Source organism: Vitis riparia, chromosome 18, assembly GCF_004353265.1.
Source record: "Vitis riparia cultivar Riparia Gloire de Montpellier isolate 1030 chromosome 18, EGFV_Vit.rip_1.0, whole genome shotgun sequence".
Lineage (NCBI taxonomy): Eukaryota > Viridiplantae > Streptophyta > Magnoliopsida > Vitales > Vitaceae > Vitis > Vitis riparia.
This window is the reverse complement of record NC_048448.1, coordinates 27,009,128-27,029,338: the sequence shown is the minus strand read 5'-3', so window position 1 is coordinate 27,029,338 and position 20,211 is coordinate 27,009,128. Positions and strand designations below refer to the sequence as shown.

The 20,211-nt window shown below is 33.9% G+C and overlaps 2 protein-coding genes across 2 annotated transcripts; one reads left to right on the top strand and one right to left on the bottom strand.

Annotated features, from left to right (window-relative positions):
* Positions 1–7,502: 7,502 nt before the first annotated feature.
* On the top strand, positions 7,503–14,518 carry LOC117905600. Its single transcript, XM_034818488.1, has 2 exons — positions 7,503–7,696; positions 13,575–14,518. The coding sequence occupies exons 1-2, from the start codon at positions 7,503–7,505 to the stop codon at positions 14,515–14,517; spliced, it is 1,137 nt and encodes a 378-aa protein (XP_034674379.1). The 3' UTR covers position 14,518.
* Positions 14,519–15,497: 979 nt separating this feature from the next.
* LOC117905599 (laccase-14-like) lies at positions 15,498–19,801 on the bottom strand. The gene is made up of 6 exons (XM_034818487.1): positions 19,468–19,801; positions 19,084–19,322; positions 17,427–17,685; positions 17,206–17,334; positions 15,945–16,895; positions 15,498–15,786 (listed from the first exon to the last, which is right to left on the bottom strand). Exons 1-6 carry the CDS (start codon positions 19,799–19,801, stop codon positions 15,656–15,658), a joined length of 2,043 nt encoding a protein of 680 aa, XP_034674378.1. The 3' UTR covers positions 15,498–15,655.
* Positions 19,802–20,211: the final 410 nt, after the last annotated feature.

The window sequence follows — 20,211 nt, the reverse complement described above, 5'->3', positions numbered from 1 at the left end:
TAATAATTTTTCAAAACTAAACTAAATATGAGATCATGAAACAAAGCAAAGATAGTAAAGGTTTATCAAATACGTACAACATGTCCACAACACATATTAAGGATCAAAGAAATTCAAAAATATGTGGAAAGATGTTGAACAAATAAAAACATGCAAATTACACAACTATCATAATAGTGGCATGCTTTTATAAATCCGTAAGAAATATTTGGAAGTGATATTTCATCAAAACAAAAATTGTACATCATCCTTAAAGAGTTTTGAATAAACCCAAGTGACCAAGAAACTTAATTATACTTGAATTATCCTACATTTAATTAAACTTAAGAGTCATAACATATACATGCACAAAATAAATCCATAAAAAATAGCTAGAGGTGATATTAAATCAAAAAATAAAAAATAAAAAATTAAAATTGTGCATCATCCTTAATGATCTAGAATAGAACCCAAGTGTCCAAGAATCCTAATTATGCACCATCTATCCCATATTTAATCAAACATTTGATCATTCAAAAATAAGGAAGAATATGATTATATGCTAAGGTGAATTTGAAAAACTATCTTAAGAGTGTGATAAAATCAAACTAAAAATTTAAAAATTTATTTGAGATGTCTAGATTACATGAAAAATATTTAGGATATTAAAAAATATATTCATCAAGTCAAAAATTTAATTAAACATTCAACATCTACGAATTGGAGTTAGCACAATACCCAAAAAGATGGGTTTATTTCTCATACATGGAAAATTATTTTTGAGTGAAATAAAACCCTAAAATTCTATTTGAGAAGTCCAAAATATGAGAAAAATATCAAAATAAATTAAAAAACCTCTAAAATAAATTTAATTTTATAGAAACATGTCATGTATCAAAAATTGAATTGAATCTAGACCTTCTGAAAAAACTGATTTTATTTATTAGCTTGGAGATTATTTTTATTCAAAATAAAATTTCTCCAACATTTTCAAGAAGATTAAAAAAGTCATCCAAGCATGAAAAAGATTTTTGATAATTTCTAAAGTGTCCAAACTCAATTTAATATCTTGAAGGTCATAGACTGATAGCTTAAGGGGTTGTTTTGGAAACTTAGAATGTGAGGCTTCACCAAGGCCTAATTTAATTTTCATGAATTGATCCACACTTCCCTAAACCCTTAATAATCATGATGAAGCTCATGAAGGCCATGAATTACTTCATTTGAAAACCAAAGTAAGAATACATACCGAAATAAAGTGATTGCATGATTTTGAAAAATGAATTTTCATAACCTAACAATGTCTAAGATGAATTTGAAAAATTGAGAATTGATTTTTAGAAAGGTAGATTGATAAGCATTTTGAAATCACTAACAAACACAAATAATCACACAACTAAAAGAAGAAAATTCCTTAGGAAACAAAGTGGTGTGTGCTGAAAGTGAGTGAAGCATGCTGAGTTGTGTGTGATGAAAGTGAAAGTGTGGCTAATATTTGTGTGTTCATAGTGGCATCATGGCTGCAAGTGAACAAGTTGATCATTACAAAACCAAACAACCAAATTGAGATCAAAGCAAAGAAAACAAAATCAAAAAATTAATTTCACACAAAGTCTTATTTCATGTGGTCTCCAAAGGCTTGAATTAGGTGATGAACATGAGAAGATTTTAAGAAAAATGATTTGAGATTCTAACAAAGATTAATAGAAACTAAATTGCTAACAATGCTAATGAATTCACAGCCACGGATAGAGAGCATCACAAACAAATTTCCACATGAAATCACAACTAAAAAGAGAGCACATCATGATCCAATTTTCAACATGAATTCATAATTAAAAAGAGAAGCATATCTCAATCAGATTCAACAATCTGTGTGGCCTTCAATAACCACACCCAAGCATGGTAAAATCTCATATTCAAAAGATGCAAAAGAAGAAGACGAAGAAGAAAAAGCTGAAGAAGATGAAATCAAAAACTAAAAAAAAAAAAAAAATCAGCAGCTTACCTCAAAATCCTCTTCAAAGTTCAGTGATGTCTCTTTAAAACCTGATTCATGCTGATGGTGTTTTCAATGGCTGATGCATGTTGATGGTATCTTCAATGGCTGATGCGTGTTGCTTCAATCAGCAACCTGGTGGGTGGTCTCCTTCTCTATGCATTCCTTCATCATCAGTTCGGCTAGTGTGTGTTCTCCAAAATTCAGCTCGTGGTGTTGTTCTTCACAAGCTTATGCAAATTCTCAAAATTCAGCAACCTGATGCATGCTTATGCTAGCAACCTGGTGGTTTCAAAATCTGATGGTGTGATCATGTGCTTGTTGCTTTTCTCCCCACAGTCATGCACTATCAACTTACCTCTCCACCATTAAATGTCATACACAATCAGCTTGCCTCCCCAAGAATCTCATGCTCTCAACCAATAACAACCATTTTGTGTTCAACTTTTCTTCCCAAAATTCTGATTGTTCTCTCAATTTTCCAAGCTGATCCGTGCCTCAATTCTCCTATAATCTCTCTTCACTCGGCTGTATCTTTCCCTCCTTTAAGACCGAATTAAGCTGCACGTTTCTCCACTAAAGAATTATGTCGCATAAAATATATTCTCTCTTGAAGAAAAATTCAGTTCACTCTATTTTTCCTCCCCAACTGTATTCAGACCTCCCCAAAGTTCTAGAGACTTCCCTCTAAAAAATCTGACCTTTCTTTCATTCCCTCAAAAATTCAAATTTGTCCACTAACAGCCACCTCTCTAAAACCTTCTCATCATCTTCCCTCCAAGCCAAAACCATGCACTGAATCCATGTGACTCTAGAACATTCTGCCACCTTTTTTTTTCCACAAACCGTGCACCAAATAGCCTCAATTCTAGAAAAATCTAGTGCTCACATCAACTGCCACCGTTTCCACAATCAGCTTAGGTGTTCTCCACGTTCTGATGCTCTCAACTTCACTAATTCTGATTTTGTCCTCTAAGTCTCACGTGAATCCTCCTCAACAGCCCACTCTCATGCCCTACTTCTACAAAAATCCTCATGTTCTCTCTCTCATCACAGCCCATTTGCCCCACTTGGAAAGGGTAATTATATATACACATGGACTAAATAAAGATGGGTTTCTGAGTTATCTCAAGGATCCTATCCATACTGGCATTTCTTTTAGGAATTAATTCAGAAGGAGTACAGAACCTATTCTTCCTTAAATCTGCATCTAAATTCAGATTTTGAATAAAAATATTCAACCTAAACCTGCAATGTTCACATTGTTGGGATTGAGCCCCAAAAAGCAAGACATGATGTGACAAAGTTAGACTTAACTATCCTCTTGCTATCCCCTTGGTATATTGATATTGATTTGAGTATTTAACACATGTTTCTTACATTGTACATGACTTGGGTACATTAGGAGTTGCGTAGAAGATACAAGTCATGGGTTCCCTATAAGTAGATAAGTTGTCCACAGTTGGTTCATGGATTTGGGCAATCCAATTGAGACTGTAGTGCACCACCTCCTAATTGAAGGGATGGTTTGTCTTGGCCATCGAGATGGGTTTCCTATAATGTGTATACTAGTGTATGTGATGCACACTAGATAGGACCTACGATGAATCATGATACAAGGCTAGTAATTGTCATGATTCACCAAGCTACTAAACTGTATGGACTCTCAACCTTGAGAGGATATTGAGCCTATGCCCAAATCAATAGGAAGTTTTGACCTATGGGTGAGACCCTAAAGTGGTCATATATCCCAATGGATTGGGTCGCTGTTGATGGAGGCCGGTGGCAATAGGTATTCTCAATAAAGGCACCATGATATCTCATGGGATTGAGACGATGTGTCCCCTTGGGTGATCCAAAGGAAATATGATCATGAAATCTGTGACTATAGTAATTCCTTTAGTGGAATTTGACATATACTCCTTGGAGCTAAAGTATGTTAGTTGACCACATAATAAGTTGGATCTGTAACTCAAGGATTTGAAAGGTAATCTTGATAGGTGATAGTACTGCCTTGTTAGATTATGGACATTAGTTCATGGTGAATCTACATGTAGTGGATAGTAGGTCATGGACTTGAGCACTTGGTGTCTCTTTGTAATTTACATAGGATACTAGAGAGCAGTTGACTCTCTGTAGTGAGATGTTCAATTTTATAATTTGATTATGAGGGAATCACTACTGCTATGGGTCCCAATGGTCCTCACTCTGAGCTCATATTCCTTAATGACATAGTTTATGAGGGTTGGATGACTTTTTAGTTCACTTTTGTGTATAAGGGTGTTTTGGTAATTATGCAATATTGCATAGGGATGAGTGAGCAGCATATTTGGATTGAGCTAATTGATTAATTAAGGCCTTGCATAGTTAATTAATCGATTAGCAACCTTTTTGGGTTAGATTAAATGACTCAAGCCCATGGTGGACTTAAGTCACTTAAGCTTAGTAGGAAACTTATAAATACCCCTTTAGGGGTTAGGGTTTCAATGTCTTAGAGAGAACCCTAGCCTCCCACCCTTGAGATCTCCACTATCTTAGTGCTTAAATACAAGGAAGAGTCATCGAGTGAAAGATCATGGTGTTTACGAGATCTACTACAACTTTAGGGTTATCTACATCAATTGGAATCGATCCGAGAACATTCAGATCAAAGGTATGTGGCTTTATTCTCTACATCTATGCTTTCTATTGTATTCTTATTGTTTTGAATACCTGTTTATTCGCTGTAATAGATTTAGAGAGTTTAGGATAGATTTGCATGCACCTTACATGATCCAAGGCATGGGAACGAAGTAATCTAAGGTTCCCAACATGTCTAAAATAGTTGCTCAACATAGCCATGAAATATTAATATACGTCACTTCCTAGAATATGAGAACAAAAATATGGACAAGTAATTTCAGATTTGGTTCCTTAGGGGGTTAGTTAATTGGTCGTCTGGACTTCGCAATAATATCAAATAATTCTGGATAAAATAAATACAATGATATTTCATTTAATTAACTTGTCCTGAAAATAAATACAGTGATAAAATGACACTTGGAACCTATTTTAAACTTGAGTGCCTACACTGAATGCTAAGACAAGTTGGAGGGTGGGTCTCCAGCTTAATTTGACACCAAAGAAAAGACTGAAAATAAGAGTCTCTGAGTATATTGAAATCATATCTATAAGCAACAATTAAAATAAATAAAATGTTATTTCATTTACAGAATTGTATGTTTGGTATATGTTTATCCTAGCACTATGAAAACATATAGACATATGTATTTTCCAATCCAACATATGCCATGTGCACTATCATGTCAGCTCATACATATGCATGCTAATGAAGTCATCTATGATTTGTGAAGACAAACATGCAGGCAACAAGAACAGATAGATTTTCCATCTGACCTTTGAACAACTGAATGTTGTATGATGCATTTGGGGGTGAGGAACATTGAAGATGTTTAAGTTCTGCATCCAGAAAAAAACGATAACAAGTAATACATCATTTTCCTTCACTTTCTTCGAAACCAAACAAAAATCAAGAATGCACTGTACTTCATTCCTACTTCTTGTAAATCAAACAGACAGCAAGAAAAAGAAAGAAAACACAGTGCATATTGGATCTAGACCACTTTCTTGGAAACCAAACAGAGCAGAAGAGGAAAGATAAAAACGTAGGTTTGAGAACGAGAAACCAAAGTACAAAAAAAATAAATAAATAAAGAACCTACTTTACTTCACTCCTGTTTCTTGTAAACCGAAGATATACCAAGAAAAAGAAAAACCCAAACAAAAACCAAGCAAAGGAAAGAAACTATGATCCATAAAACTAAACAGAACCGAAGAGGAAAGATCGAAACGGAGGTTTGAAAAAGAGAAGTCAAACGTAAATCAAGAACCCCTTTACTTCACCGTTGTGCCTGGTAAACCAAAGATAAACCAAGAAAAAGAGAGCAGAGAGTTCATTTTCCTTCACTTTCTTGGAAAACCAAACAGAAACTAAGATAAAAGAAAGAAAACACAGCGCATATTAGACCTAGACCACTTTCTTGGAAACTAAACAGAGCAGGAGAGAAAAGATCAAAACGTGGGTTTGAAAAAGAGAAATCTAGCATAAATCAAGAACACGCTTTACTTTACTCCTACTTCTTTTAAACCAAAGATAAATCAAGAAAAAGAAAGAGACCAAATAGAGCCATTAGGAAAGATGTAGCTTTGAAAAAGAGAATGGGAGAGCCAGAGAATGCATGGAAGGATATGTATAGAAATGAGAGGCCAGGAAGGTAAGGCGGTGTCAGACTTAGAGCCAAAAACCATAATAAAAGAGAAGAACGGTTGTGTTTCTTGATCCTCCAGATCACCTCTTCCGCCTCTTTCTGTTTATGACATTGCGTTTATTGGGCTCTCAAAAAACAGACAACCCCTCTCTCCAAGTGATTGTCTCCCTTTTATAGTATGGGCTTTGGGCTTTGGTTTTTAGAAATTATTCAATCTATTAATTTAATGATAAAAATAGAGTTATATTCAATCTAGAGGCGAAATTCGCTCCCCATAAGTTACTTTCTTTGTACTTTAATTATATTTATTATCTCAAATCTTAACTTTGTTTTTCTATTGCATGATATTAATTAGTTGCTGAAAAAAATATCATTCATAACTGAAATAAAAAATCATAATATATTTTCCTTTTTCTTTTTCAAAAGTTGAAAAACATATTATTATTATTATTATTTTATTAAATTTTATATTAGGCATTGCAAATAATGGGCATTCTATGATAGGCTTGCAAATAAAAAATTGTTTCTCCATTTTAATGACTTCACTTGTCCCTAATGGAGAGGTGTTTTCTTAACGAGATTTTGTTTTAACTAGAATTCATATTTTTGTCAAACATGAAACTCACACTGTTGGGTATTACAATTTCTAAGCATAGGGTCTTATTATGTGCTAATTGATGCATTGGACTAAGTGGGAGACTCGTATGGGATCACAACATTTGTGGAATTGGGAATGGCAAAACCTAATTAAGGATCTTAGCGCTGTGATGACCCATTGCAACCCTTGCCTAGCTCCAGTACTTTTCCTTAAACTGAGTCCATAACCACTTTTAGTATAATTGAACTTGTAAAAAATCAAAGCATGCCACACCACCATTTCAACAGAAAGGTCATATGATGGTAGCAAAGCTTGTATAGTGGCATTTGCACTTTGATTGGTGATAGACTGGGAGACTATTGATGCTTTTTGAAGCTTTCCATTACAATTTTCAGACTGATGAGAAGGAGAAATTTCTTCATGGCTTCATCAAGATCAATTGATCCTAAATGAACTTATTGGCTCTGTTTCGCCCATCAATTGATCCTCTTGTGAAGCATAGATCATCTTCACCAATACCTATGTCAATCTATTGCATGTCTACATTAAACAAGTCAACAACCACCTTAAGAATCTCACCAGGGGTTTGCAAACCATCACTGCCTTCCTACATACCATTAAAGCCCGTGCCAATGAACTTGCTCTCCTTGGTGCCCTAATGGATGAAGAGGATGCAATGGAGAAAATCTTTTATGGCCTTGTTGACGAATACAAAGAACTAGTCTATGTCGTTCAAGCACATGACACGCCAATTACATTTGATGAGCTCCATGAAAAGCTCTTAAATTTTAAAGCATCTTTTCATATTAAGCAACCCGCATTAGATCACTTCCTTGCCCTTAAAATTGTAAGGTATAAATAAGCCAAAATTTTCATTATATGCATATATTTATTACTCAATTACAAAGATAACATTCTGAATTGTTTTATTTAATCTAATATTAATTAATTAGTTTTTTAAATATTAAATTATTCTTAAAAATTACAAGATTGATTAAAGAATTTAAAGTATTAATTATGTCTTGTAGGCTTGGATTCTAGTCCTTTACATCCCTCAAATGATAATACTTCAAGGTTTTCTGAAAGAGAAATAGAGGGTGGCAGCTCTTTTATAGAGTTCCAGCTGCTTCGAGCTTCTCTAAACCTTGTAGGCTCCCCGAACCCTCTGGCAAATTGTCTAGTTTTGAGCAACCAGATGGAATAAGAGTTTGAAGAGATTTCAACTTACAAATGCTATGTGGAAGAATTGCAAGGCTTTAGCATTCTCTCAGATTCAACAGAACAAGTCCACTTAGATGTTGGATTGATGAAGGTAGCTCTTTTAGAGCAGTTCCATCTAAGAAAAGTTCCAACAAACTCCCCATATTTTCCAAGACTTCTGGAAGCTCTTTGAGTTTTGAGCAATCTGAGAGAATAAGAATTTCAAGGGATCTCAACCTATAAGTACAGCTTGGTAATGACTCAAGGTTTTGACAGTTCCTCAGATTTAATAAAACAGGTCCAGTCAGATATTCAATCGACAAGGGCAATCCTTTTACTACAGTGCCCTCCAAGGAAAGCTCTGATAAATGTTTCATGTACCCTTGGACCTCTGGAAACTTCTTGAGTTTCGAGCACCCGGAGAGAGTAAGAATTTCAAGAGATTCCATACAGATGCTTCTTAGAAAACTCTTAAGATTCTCGCAGCCTTCTAAATTAAGGAAAACAAGCTTGTTTAGATCTCCAATGGATGGGTGAACCTTGGACAAACTTGTACAACCTTCAAGAATTAGTCTCCTAAGGTTTGGGGCCCCGGAGAAGTCTGGGGTTTCAATTAGGTGTTGGGAGTAGCTAAGTTTTACGAATTTCAATTGCTGATAAATCTGTCAAAAACAAAACAGAAAAAATGATTATATTTCGTTTAAAGTGAAAGACGAAACTTGCAGAGATTATAATCATATACCTTGAGTCCTTTCCAAAGTTGTTCAACTCGACTGTAACTCATATTTAGCTCGACAAGCTGCTCAGGATGAAAATTTAATGGGAAGGATTTCAGAGGGTATCCATGCCAATATAGACATCTTAAGTTGTTCGACATTAATTTGAAGTCTTAAGAAAGAAGCAATTTACAGTCTTTGTATAAATTCTAAAAGGAAAAGCATAGAAAGCATCAAACTAATGACTTGTTTTCTTGTTTTTTTAGGCAGTGTTCAAGGAAGCAAGTATGAAGATAAAAGAAAATGCATCTACTAAGACAGAAACTCAGGGAAAAGTTAGCAAAGGATTCAAATCAAATAATTCCCCCAGCTTTATATCTGCCTTTGCATACATAAATATGCAATACCTTATTAAAATTGTACATATAAGTGAGTTTCTCAAATAAGTTGAAATTATTCAAACTTCCTCTTCACCTATAGAGCTTACATATACAAAAAGAGAACACACACACAAAGTTCATGTATTTAGGTCTTACTATGTTTCTAGTTAATGCATCACTGACATCTTCATGAATCCACAATCTGCTGTGTTTTCCAGGATATTTAAGAGATTCTCTTACCAAACAATTTCCCAACCCATTTCTTGTAACAAATCATGCATGCACAACTTATTATCTGAAACAATTATGAGTGACTTATCAACGAGAACCCTTATTCCAATATCCGGAAAGAAACCACAACTCTCTAGTATTTCTGTGACAAAATCTTTGTCCTCCCATTTTCAAAAGCATGCAATATCGAGAAATATATCTCTTTGTCATCTAATCCATCAAAACAAATTTTAATCACGTTCTGAATTTCCATGTTGGTAATTCTTTTTAGTTTGTCCAATTCACTTTTTCATTCAAGTATGCTCTTGCTATACAAAAAAGCACCTAAGACTTCAAGAGCTAAGGGAAGACCCTTACTATAATGTATTACATCATAGCATAGCTGCATATAATCTTCTCCAGGGTGGTTATGTTTAAAGGCATACTGACGAAAGAGTTGAAAAGCTTCACTATCCTCTAATCCCCTAACTTCATAAATTGCACTGACTCCATGTGTAAAAAGCAAATGCTTTTCTCTACTTGTTATAATAATTCTACTTCCTAAACCAAACCAATCATGGTTTCCTGCTTAATATTCTAACTGTTCCAAGTTATCCACATCATCAAGAACAATAAGAACCTTCTTAGAGTGGAGTCTATCCTTTACAAAATTGATTCTTGTATTGGAAATTCCTACATTTGGATTTCCATCCTTCAATGTCTTTGAGAGAAGTTCCACTTGTAAATGATCCAGACCACGTTTTTGTGAGCCTTCTCTAACACTAGTAAATGATCCAATAATTGGTTCAAACAGTTCAAAATTGGTCCAATAAATATACCCTTCAAAAGGAGAAATCGAACCGAAAATGTCGCTTGGTGGTTGGATCAATTAATAGACCAATTGATTTGTTTTAATTTTAAAAAAATATTGCTTTAACATGTATGATAATCAAAACATAGGAAAAAAAAAATATTTACCAAGAAATGAGATTATTATAAAATAATAGAAAATGTAATCTATTTTAATGATATGATAACTTGTAACTAGATGAAACTTTGATAGGCAAAGAAAAAGAAACAGATCTTAAGGAATTAGAAAATATTATCTTTTATATTAAACTTAGCTTTGTGTAAAGGCTCTCTATAATTAACTATATGTTAATTATAGATAAAAAATATAATTAGCTTTGTGTAAAGCTTTATTTAGGCTATGTTACATTCTTGGAAATTAAAAAAAAAATGTAAGAAAAATAAAAAATAGATAAGATTAATAAACTCTTTTTTCATTAATATAAATTAAATAATTAAAATACCTAAGTTTTTCAAAATTTTTAATCATGGTAATGGGCCTTTGATCAACCAAAGATTGCCCATGCATCATTTGCCAAAGTGAATCACAACAACCTTATAATAGTGATGTCACATAGCAATTCATTATTCATTATTTTGTTTTCCCTTTTCAATGTGGATTTTCTTAAAGCTATTAAAAAAACACACAATATCAAGATTTGAGCGTGGGTCTTTCACAATATCTTTTATATACTAATAATTATATATTAATTAAAATAAAATTATTATAAATGAGTTAATTTTAATTATCTTATTATGTCTCTTATATAGTGATTAAATATAGGACAAATATAAATTTATAAATAAAATTATTAACATTTCCAAAAAAAAAAATATAAATATATATCAATATATTTTTTATATCTTTCAATATATCTAAACTTAATGCATTATCATTTTAGTATTAATGTTTCCCAAATCCAATTCAGTATATTATTGTCTAATATTTCAAATTTATTATACATTTATCAATTTTTCTTAAAACAATATCAATATATACATTAATATTTTTCTATCATTTTTTGAGTTATTTTCAACATTTCATGAGGTTTTATCAATTTCCATCTCATATATATATATATATATATATATATATATATATATATATATATATATTTTAGAATTTTCATTGATATTTCTTTATATATCTATAAACTCCAACTAATGATATATCGGTAAAAATCAATATTTTCATTCTTACCTAACATAAGAAAGAAAATTATTCAAATGGTGCTTAAATTAATGCGACTTCCTGATGAGAATGACAACGACAACCATGAGTCATAGTTAGTGTATGTGTGTGGTAAATTAACTTAGTGTTTGATAAAATAATTATTTATCATCATTTAAAATTTAAAATTAAATCAAAATAATTAACTTATTCTAAATACTATTTTTTTTATTCTCTTTGTTCATATTTGGTGATAACCATGCTTTATTTTTAGAATTCTTTTTTTTTTTTAGTAAATATTTTGTAGTTATTTTGTAGCTTCACAATAGTACTTTTTAATATAAATGTTTAACAAGCTTAAGTTTATGAAGATAAATATTAAGAGAAATTAATGAGTTTAAATATATTAATATAATAACTTTTAAAAAATTAAGTTGATTTTACCCAAATAAAAATAAAAATAATTCATCTTAAAATTAATTTCAATAATTAAGTAATAAGGATTAAGTTTTATCATACACTCTCTTAATTAATAAATGACTTAACTTCTTTCAACAACTTCTTCGTTCTACTTTTGAAAAAATAAATTAAATTAAATTAAAAGATTAATGTGATATTTATTTATTTATGTCTAAAATTTAAATATACTTGAATTTAACTTAAATCTAAATATAGCCTAATATCATTCAGTGTTCAGACTATTTTTTTTTATTAGTGTCTAAATATTATTAACGGTTAAATTGTTTATTTTTATTAATATCAAAATATGTGAAGTGTTAAATTTATTTATTTTTGGTTAAAAACATTTATAAAAGCAATTTTTATATTTCTTCTTATTTTAATTTGAAAAGTTATACTTTAACAAAATAGTAATTTAATTAGCACATCTAAAAATATTATGATACATTGTCAAAGTAAAAATTTTATAATGATAATTATGTAATTAGTAAATTATATTATTGTACAATCCATTGTTCCATGTCATATATTATAGCATAGTTGTGCATACCCATCAGTGCATAGACATATATCTTTTGATAATCTATCATGAATGTCTCGTGGACTCTAAGTGAAGTATATAGCTATTATAGTATAAAGATGGCATAGGAAGAGGCTCCAAGTTTACTACTTCACACTCAACCATATCAATAGAGAATATATTGCACATTATTTCCATCTAAAAGAAAGGTAGAAAAGACCTTAGAAATGGAACTTTTAGATAAAACCTAAGGGTGACAATGATATGAGTCTAAGAAGGATCACCTCAATCTCAATCTTATGTCATTTATTTATATTAAATGGGGTGAGATAAGACAAAATTATATTCGAACCTGTCTTGAACTTGGTCCGAGGGCAAGAAGGGTCTTTAAAAAAATCAGCCTCATTGTCAATCTTAGGTACGCATCTATACCAATGAAAGTTTTTACATCTATTAAAAAATTCAATGTTCTCGATGTTAATTAACTTCACCAGACTACATACATTTAATAATCATGAAAAAGTGTCAAAATTCTCAACCAATCAATGACATAAACTACAATCAATTTTAGTAGATCATAACCCTAAAATACCTCAAAACCCCATTTCTTGTAAGACCCCCTTCTGATTAGGTTGCAAATGTTGAAGTACTTTATACACCTTATTAGGCGAACAACAAGTGTCAAGATAAGACTGCAAGCCATACATATGCATACGCATATAAATTTAAAATTGAAAGAAAATATTATCAAATTTTTAAAAGATAAATTTCAATTTTTTTTTTTTTTTTTACCTTTGATACATTTTTTGAGCTTGTACCATTTTGTTTTACATATTCATTGGAGCATTTCTTTGACTTCCCCAAGAACTTTTTTTTTTTTTTTTTCTAGGACTAAAAGCTTTTTTCCTTATTCGACTTGGGATATTATATACACCCACAACCTAACTTAGTAGTTTTAAAATTAATTAGTTAAAAAGAATGAAATAATCCCAAAATTTGTAAATATAACAAGATTGTTTTTGCTTGAAAAGTAACCCATTTTGACATAAATGTCTTTAGCCATTTCAATTATTTGCATTTAAATTAAAAAAAAATGTTATGATATTTTTGTCAAAAGGAGGACAAAAAGGATCAAAAGCTAGAGAGGGGAGGTTGGGTCAACTTTTTAGAGAGGCGATCAGCCTCCGTTTGGAAAGGTTTGGGGCTGCTGTTCCATATTTTTAAGAAGTTCGGGCTGCAAAGAAGGCATCTCGAGAAAAGGGGGAATATCCAGCATTCTGAAGGGGAAGGCCATGTCAATGGAAGAGGCTTCGTATTTTAGGGAAGCGATGGTGGGGTTGAGGTTAGCGAAGGAGGTTATTAAGGTTCAGCAAGGGTGGCGAGCCACTGCTGTGGCTCATTTGAATCGGTCTGGTGGTTGTTCGAGGTCCTCAGCCAATTCTGCTACTGATTGGCCTTGTTTGTTGTTGGAACTATTATCACAGGCAGCGAAGATTGGGTTTTTTCAGCCGAAGCTGATAATTAACAATATTGATGTTCTTCGCCATGCAATTTTAACGGATGGTTCAACAGTGTGTGCATCGATGTATCATGACAGCTTGCTGTGGAGAATAATAGCTTTGGGTGTGAATGAGAGGTGTTTGCCTGTTGTGCTTGTAACTTCAGATAGCTACTATTCATACCAAGCCTATTTGGATTTTGGATTTCCAGACATATTCATCTCTCGTGAGACCTTTGGATGGACTCCACAAGAAGCTAAACTGCATATGGTCACGGATTATTTCAGTCATTCTGAGTTGGCAGTGATAGCTGATGTTCTTGGGCCAAACCCTCGGCATCTATTTGAGCTTTATGCACTTAAACAGAGCAATTATTATCAAAAGGTCATGGAAGACAGCGGTAGTACATTTGAGGACATCATAGATGCATATTTGTCATATTTGCAAATTAGTGTGGTGAATCCTGCCACATTGAAACTCCTGGAAAAGTTTGCTGTTGATGCACGAAGTGGAAGGATTCCAGAAGATAGATTACGTTTTGGTGCTCCTTGGAGACATCCTCCACGTATAGACAACCCTACTTTGTGCTCGGAGTGGACGAAGCTTCAATTAATTGATTTTGTTCAATCTCTAGTAAATCCGAGTTTGGGGTCAGCAAATATGTTCTGAAACTGCTGGTTCATTCGAGATGAATGTCACAAGAAAACAGTCGGGTGGGTCTTGAAAGCTTGGGTTTCTTTCAGTTGATTGGGCAATGGGAGGACGCTGGTTTTGATGGAGGTGACTTGGAAAGGGAGACACAGGCTGGTGGTCTTTTGGGGGGGAGGGATAGAAGATAGAGAGGGAGACACCACTTTTTTGGAGAAGGGAGGTCCACACAGGTTCGGATTTTGGTGAGGCTTTCTGGGGATTTTCGGAAGCAGATTCAGCATATTTTGGTGAAGGAGTTCTCTAGGCGGTTTTTTCTGTTGTTAAGTGGCAGCCGCATGGACTGCATGAGGAGGGTTGACGTCTCATAGTCACCTTCTTTCCTCCATTGATAGTAGCCCACAAGGCCACCTTAAGTGGGCGACACAATAAGGCTGCCATGCACGCATGACGCAGCCATGTGGGAGAAGGCAGCAACCACTTTCGCATTTTTTCTATGTATCTCCAGAAACTCCTTTGTACAGCCCACACACGCGCTAATGAAGCAGATTCAGCAGATTTTTAGAGGGGGAATCTTGAAACCACACAACATCAAGAGACTTGGCCGAAAGTGTGATGAAGGGTGTTTCCGAAGAAGAGTTATAATTCGCCCACTGTTGAATATGTTCATAGACGTTAAGGGTCCCACGAGCCTTGAAAATGTCAACTATCCCATTTCAAACTTTTCTAATATAGCATGATATTTTATCATGTTGAATGAAATGGGAATGACCAAAAATTGTCAAATCAAAGATATATCTATTGTGGACATGGCATTTGGAGGCTTCTTAACATTGTATTGGTCTATTTAATGAGTTGAAACAGGAACACAACATCAAATTCTCTTTTTATAATCAAAGACTTCCATGGAAAATTCCACCATAGCATATCTCAAAGATTAGTCAAATTCCATTATTTTTATAGACTTTTAACAATCCAAGAAATTGAAATTAATAATCACATATACAATATTCTGCAACTTTACATTATCTTGATTGAAGATAATCATATTATTTCATTAACAATCCAAGAAATTCCATTATCAAACAAAAAATAAATCATGAAAGCTGAATAATACAAATATTCAATGAAATCTTTGGCGTGTTATTTCTTTGTAGCTTCAACATGATGGCATGTCCGACGGAGGAGGCAACATTTGAGCTTCCGGGTGTTTACCATTTTTCACTATGAACGCAGTTTCCATGCCCCAGGTCAGATGGCGTTCTACATGGCAGTGCATGAACCACACTCCTGCAACAGAGAAAATATACCGACATTACACCTAACTTAATTGTAATATTAAGAAAAATTATTTCCTTGGTATGTAGGTTGGCAGTTTCAAAGGTTTTTTTTTTTTTTTTTTTAGTTTTTTTTTTTTTTAATAGAGGACATGAGTGCTTGGAACATACCAGGATTGGATGCCTCGAATCTGATTGCAACCCAACCATTTGAAGGAACAGAGATTGTATTCTGAAAGGGAGGATCCACCAAATTATAGCGCAATGGGTCCCTATTTCCATCGAAATTCCCAAATCCCCATCCAACAACATAGAAACTATATCCATGGAGATGCATGGGGTGGTGTGTCGCTGCAAGCACGTTTGTCCCTTGAAAAACAATCTCCACTGTGGAGTTATACTCGAGCACCCTTACTTCTGTTCCACTGCTCGGTAACTGATAGATTAATGGAAGATAATCGGCTGTAAAATCGAACACCAATGGTGGATCGCTAGGAAATTTATCTCCATATACACCACTGATGTTATAATAGTAAGCTTGCAGTATGTCAACTGTAGGGGTATCGAAGCTTATGTTGTTTATACTTGAGGAGAACCGCGTCCCATTGGCCCCTACACATGAATTATTGACGCATGGGTACGAGTTTACAGAAACAGTGTAAATCAGGTTAGTGCTCGTGCTCAATGGGACATTGCAAGGATGTTCTCCATCTGCTAAGCTTCGAAGGCCGGCCATGACTTGAACCGATGCATTTGTGTCATTATATGCAGGAAGAAGAGGGAAGGATGGAGGCGAAGTTGGAGTGTAGTATCCGCTGTACTGTACAATAGCTGTGGTGGTTGTGTTATCATAAAAATCTTGATATTTCGGGGCAACAGAATAAGTTATAGCCGCCATGTAATAGTGATCCGGGCGTTGGTTAGCTTCTAGTAAGACATCGTAGGTTTGGCCAGGAAATATTGTGATAAAATCTCGTGTCAATGGTTTCGTGTAGCTACCATCTGTTCCAACCACTGTCATTTTATGCTTGGCAATGGAGAAGAAGAGAGCCTCTTGTAAGGCAGCATTGATTATGCGAAGTAGATAGGTCTTTCCATGATCCACCGTTAGCTTGAATGTGTCTGCAATTAGAAAGGGAAAGTTGTATACTTACGACTAGCCAAAAGAAAAACAAAAAGTTTCCATGAGGATCCACCAATTATGAAGTGATTGATTGATTAGGTGTGTAAATTTGGCTACATAGTTCAAAATTATATTTGGACTAGCCTTTTTTTTTGTGTTAAATCATGGCTCTACCATCCTTATAGCTATATTCCTCTTTCTTAGCATTAACCTTTAAATATGTTGATGTTAATAAGAAAAAGTACTATGGTTAACATACAAGAAAATGAAATCATGTACAATTTTAAAACGGGAAGTTAAACTTTGTACCTGATTTTGAGCATGGATATAGATCACCGGGTTGTCCATTTATCAATGAAGCATCAGAGGGGTCGGGGTCACCTCCGGTTACAAGCCCTTCATCTCGAACCGCATTTACATCATTCTTCCACCATTCTCCTGCATTTCAACAACTTCAATAATTTTAGATTTTGCTTTGTTGTTTAATTCATAATATGTAAATTAACCTTTAAAAGTAACAACACTTATACCTAATATGATGGGGACCTCCCTGTCAGGTTTGTGAAAAGGATACTTGGTTCCATTCTTGGGATAGATGATTATAGCTCCATGAACAGTGGCTCGGGTCCAGTCACTGTGAGCATGCCACCATAAAGTGCCTTCTTCAGTGGAAAGGATGATCTTCTGGGTAAACTTTGACCCTGGCTGAATTGGGCATTGTGTGATATACTCAGGACCATCTGTCCATGGATATCTAGGCATGGTCACCCCATGCCTGCGAAACCATAACTATACGTTAAAACTAGTACTAATTTTCAAAGTAACAAAAGATGGCATGCAACAACATATTATCATAGTAACAAGAGGCATCAACTGTATTTCATTATATAGGCATGGTAATTCTCTCGGGATACAATACTTCCTCTCCACGTGTCAATATAAGAGGAAGTGATTGAATGTGTATTGGTTTTCAATGTTCTTTGAGGACGACTTCAATGAGCAGGACCACTTCAAAATAATTAATTATGATATTTCTTACAAGTTACCTACGCGTTCTTTTAGAATAAATTTAAAATATTCTTTCACAAGTCTTTTATTGATTATTTCAACAAATGTTAATTAATTAAAACTTTGACCTCCCGTATGAAAACTGTTTTCGTATAGCCTTCTGAAGATCGTTGGTGGCAAAGTTGTTTTCGTATAGTTAATACAATTTGTCATGGTCGTTGTTTTCGTTTGAATGGGACAAAGTTGTTTCCAATTTTTTTTAAAATTTGAGAATTGAGATTATAAAAGACAAAGTTGTTAATACAACTTGAGAATCGATGATAAACTAATTCGGTATTTCAGAATTTTCCATAAAAAAAAAACACAAAAATATATTTTGTAAAAAGTTGAAAATAGGATACAAACAATTTAATAACAATAATAATAAATAATTATAGATTTAAAAGATAATTATTCTTTATTTTAATCATATGTTCATTTCCTTTTTGAGACTTTCAGGCATTTTAAAAGATAATCTGAAATTTCTTTCAATATATAAGAAATAGATTTATAATAGTAAATTCGGGAGGATGCTTGCATGTAAAATTTTTATTTTAAATCATGATTTTTGATGGATTATGATTTTTTTGAGATGTTTAAATGGACGTGCAAGATTAGAAATAGATTTTCTATTAAGATATTTGAATGGAGATGAAAGCATGGGTATAGGTTTGTACTAAGGAAATGAAGATATGATTAAAATAAACCTGATACAGTTTCTAACCTTTTAACACACAAATTTGGAAACCTAAACCTATGGATTGTTTCTTTCCTATAATGGAATCTCAAAGCAGCGCTGACTTTTCCCTTCCTACCAAATACAAAGAGAAAATCTTGACTAATCTTGATAAAGGTTTTAAAAGTCAAACTTTTAAAAGTATTCTACATATGTTTTATTTCTTGGTCAATTCTCAAAGTCAAACTTGTATTTTGAATTAGAAAATTCAAGAGATTCTAAGAAACTCGTCTTCTAGGATACACGACCTGATTGAAGCTGAGCTGTGAGAAATTTTCACAATTGTTAGCCTTCTTCAGGCATTTGGATTATTTAAATTTTGGTAAGTAATCAAATATCATACACAACCCGCTCTTTGAAGTGGTCCTGGAAGAACATTCAAAACCAATACACATTCAAATTACTTCGCTTATATTGATACGCGGCGAGGAATTGTTGATACCCAAGCCACATGTGAATCTGTGCCCGTCATCCGAAGAATTCTGGTGTTCTTCATGACAAAATATACTACCAGGGCAATCATGGACAGCGCCCTTTACTACAAAAATAGCGCACACAGCCAATCCCATCAACCTAGTATTACACCGATTTGGAGGCAGATGTACCATATTACTGTGGAGCCTATACTCTGTTGGCTGAACCACTCAGGAATTCAACTTCCAGGAACAAAAGTACTGGATTCAATATGTCGAGTATATGGCACCATCCTTGGAATCAATGTCAAGTTATATGGAAATAATGTAGCCATGTAGGAGTAGTGCTCAAAGGAGTATAAGAATTGTTGATACCCAAGCCACATGTGATCTGATTTATTGTAGCTGCCACAAAGTTGCTGCTTTCATTCTCAGACAGTCTGAAGCAATTAGAAAATGTGAATCGGAGGCCCCCACATTCCTTGGATCTGTAGACACTTGATGGACACAAAATGTTTTCCATAACTGTGCAATCATGGGCATCTATTTCTTCTATACTTGATGGAAGCTCTGGTAATGATTGAAGCCTCTTGCAATAACCCAACCCCAGGCCTTTGAGCTGTGAAAGTTGATTGAGGCTTGAAGGTAGAGTAACAAAATTGTTTCTGCTCAGATCTAAATATTCCAATGAGCAGAGAGCTAAAGTCATTGGGAATTGCTCCTTCCAATATGCGGCAATCACTTAGATTATATTTAACTTTCTTAGGGATCTTAAACCAAAGAAGGATGCAGTTGCAAGCGCTCAGAGCGTGGAATTTCTGCGGGCAACAACTGGAAAGAGAGGAGCAAATTCCTTGGCTTGGATTCTAGTCCTTTACATCCCTCAAATGATAATACTTCAAGGTTTTCTGAAAGAGAAATAGAGGGTGGCAGCTCTTTTATAGAGTTCCAGCTGCTTCGAGCTTCTCTAAACCTTGTAGGCGCCCCAAACCCTCTGGCAAATTGTCTAGTTTTGAGCAACCAGATGGAATAAGAGTTTGAAGAGATTTCAACTTACAAATGCTATGTGGAAGAATTGCAAGGCTTTTGCATTCTCTCAGATTCAACAGAACAAGTCCA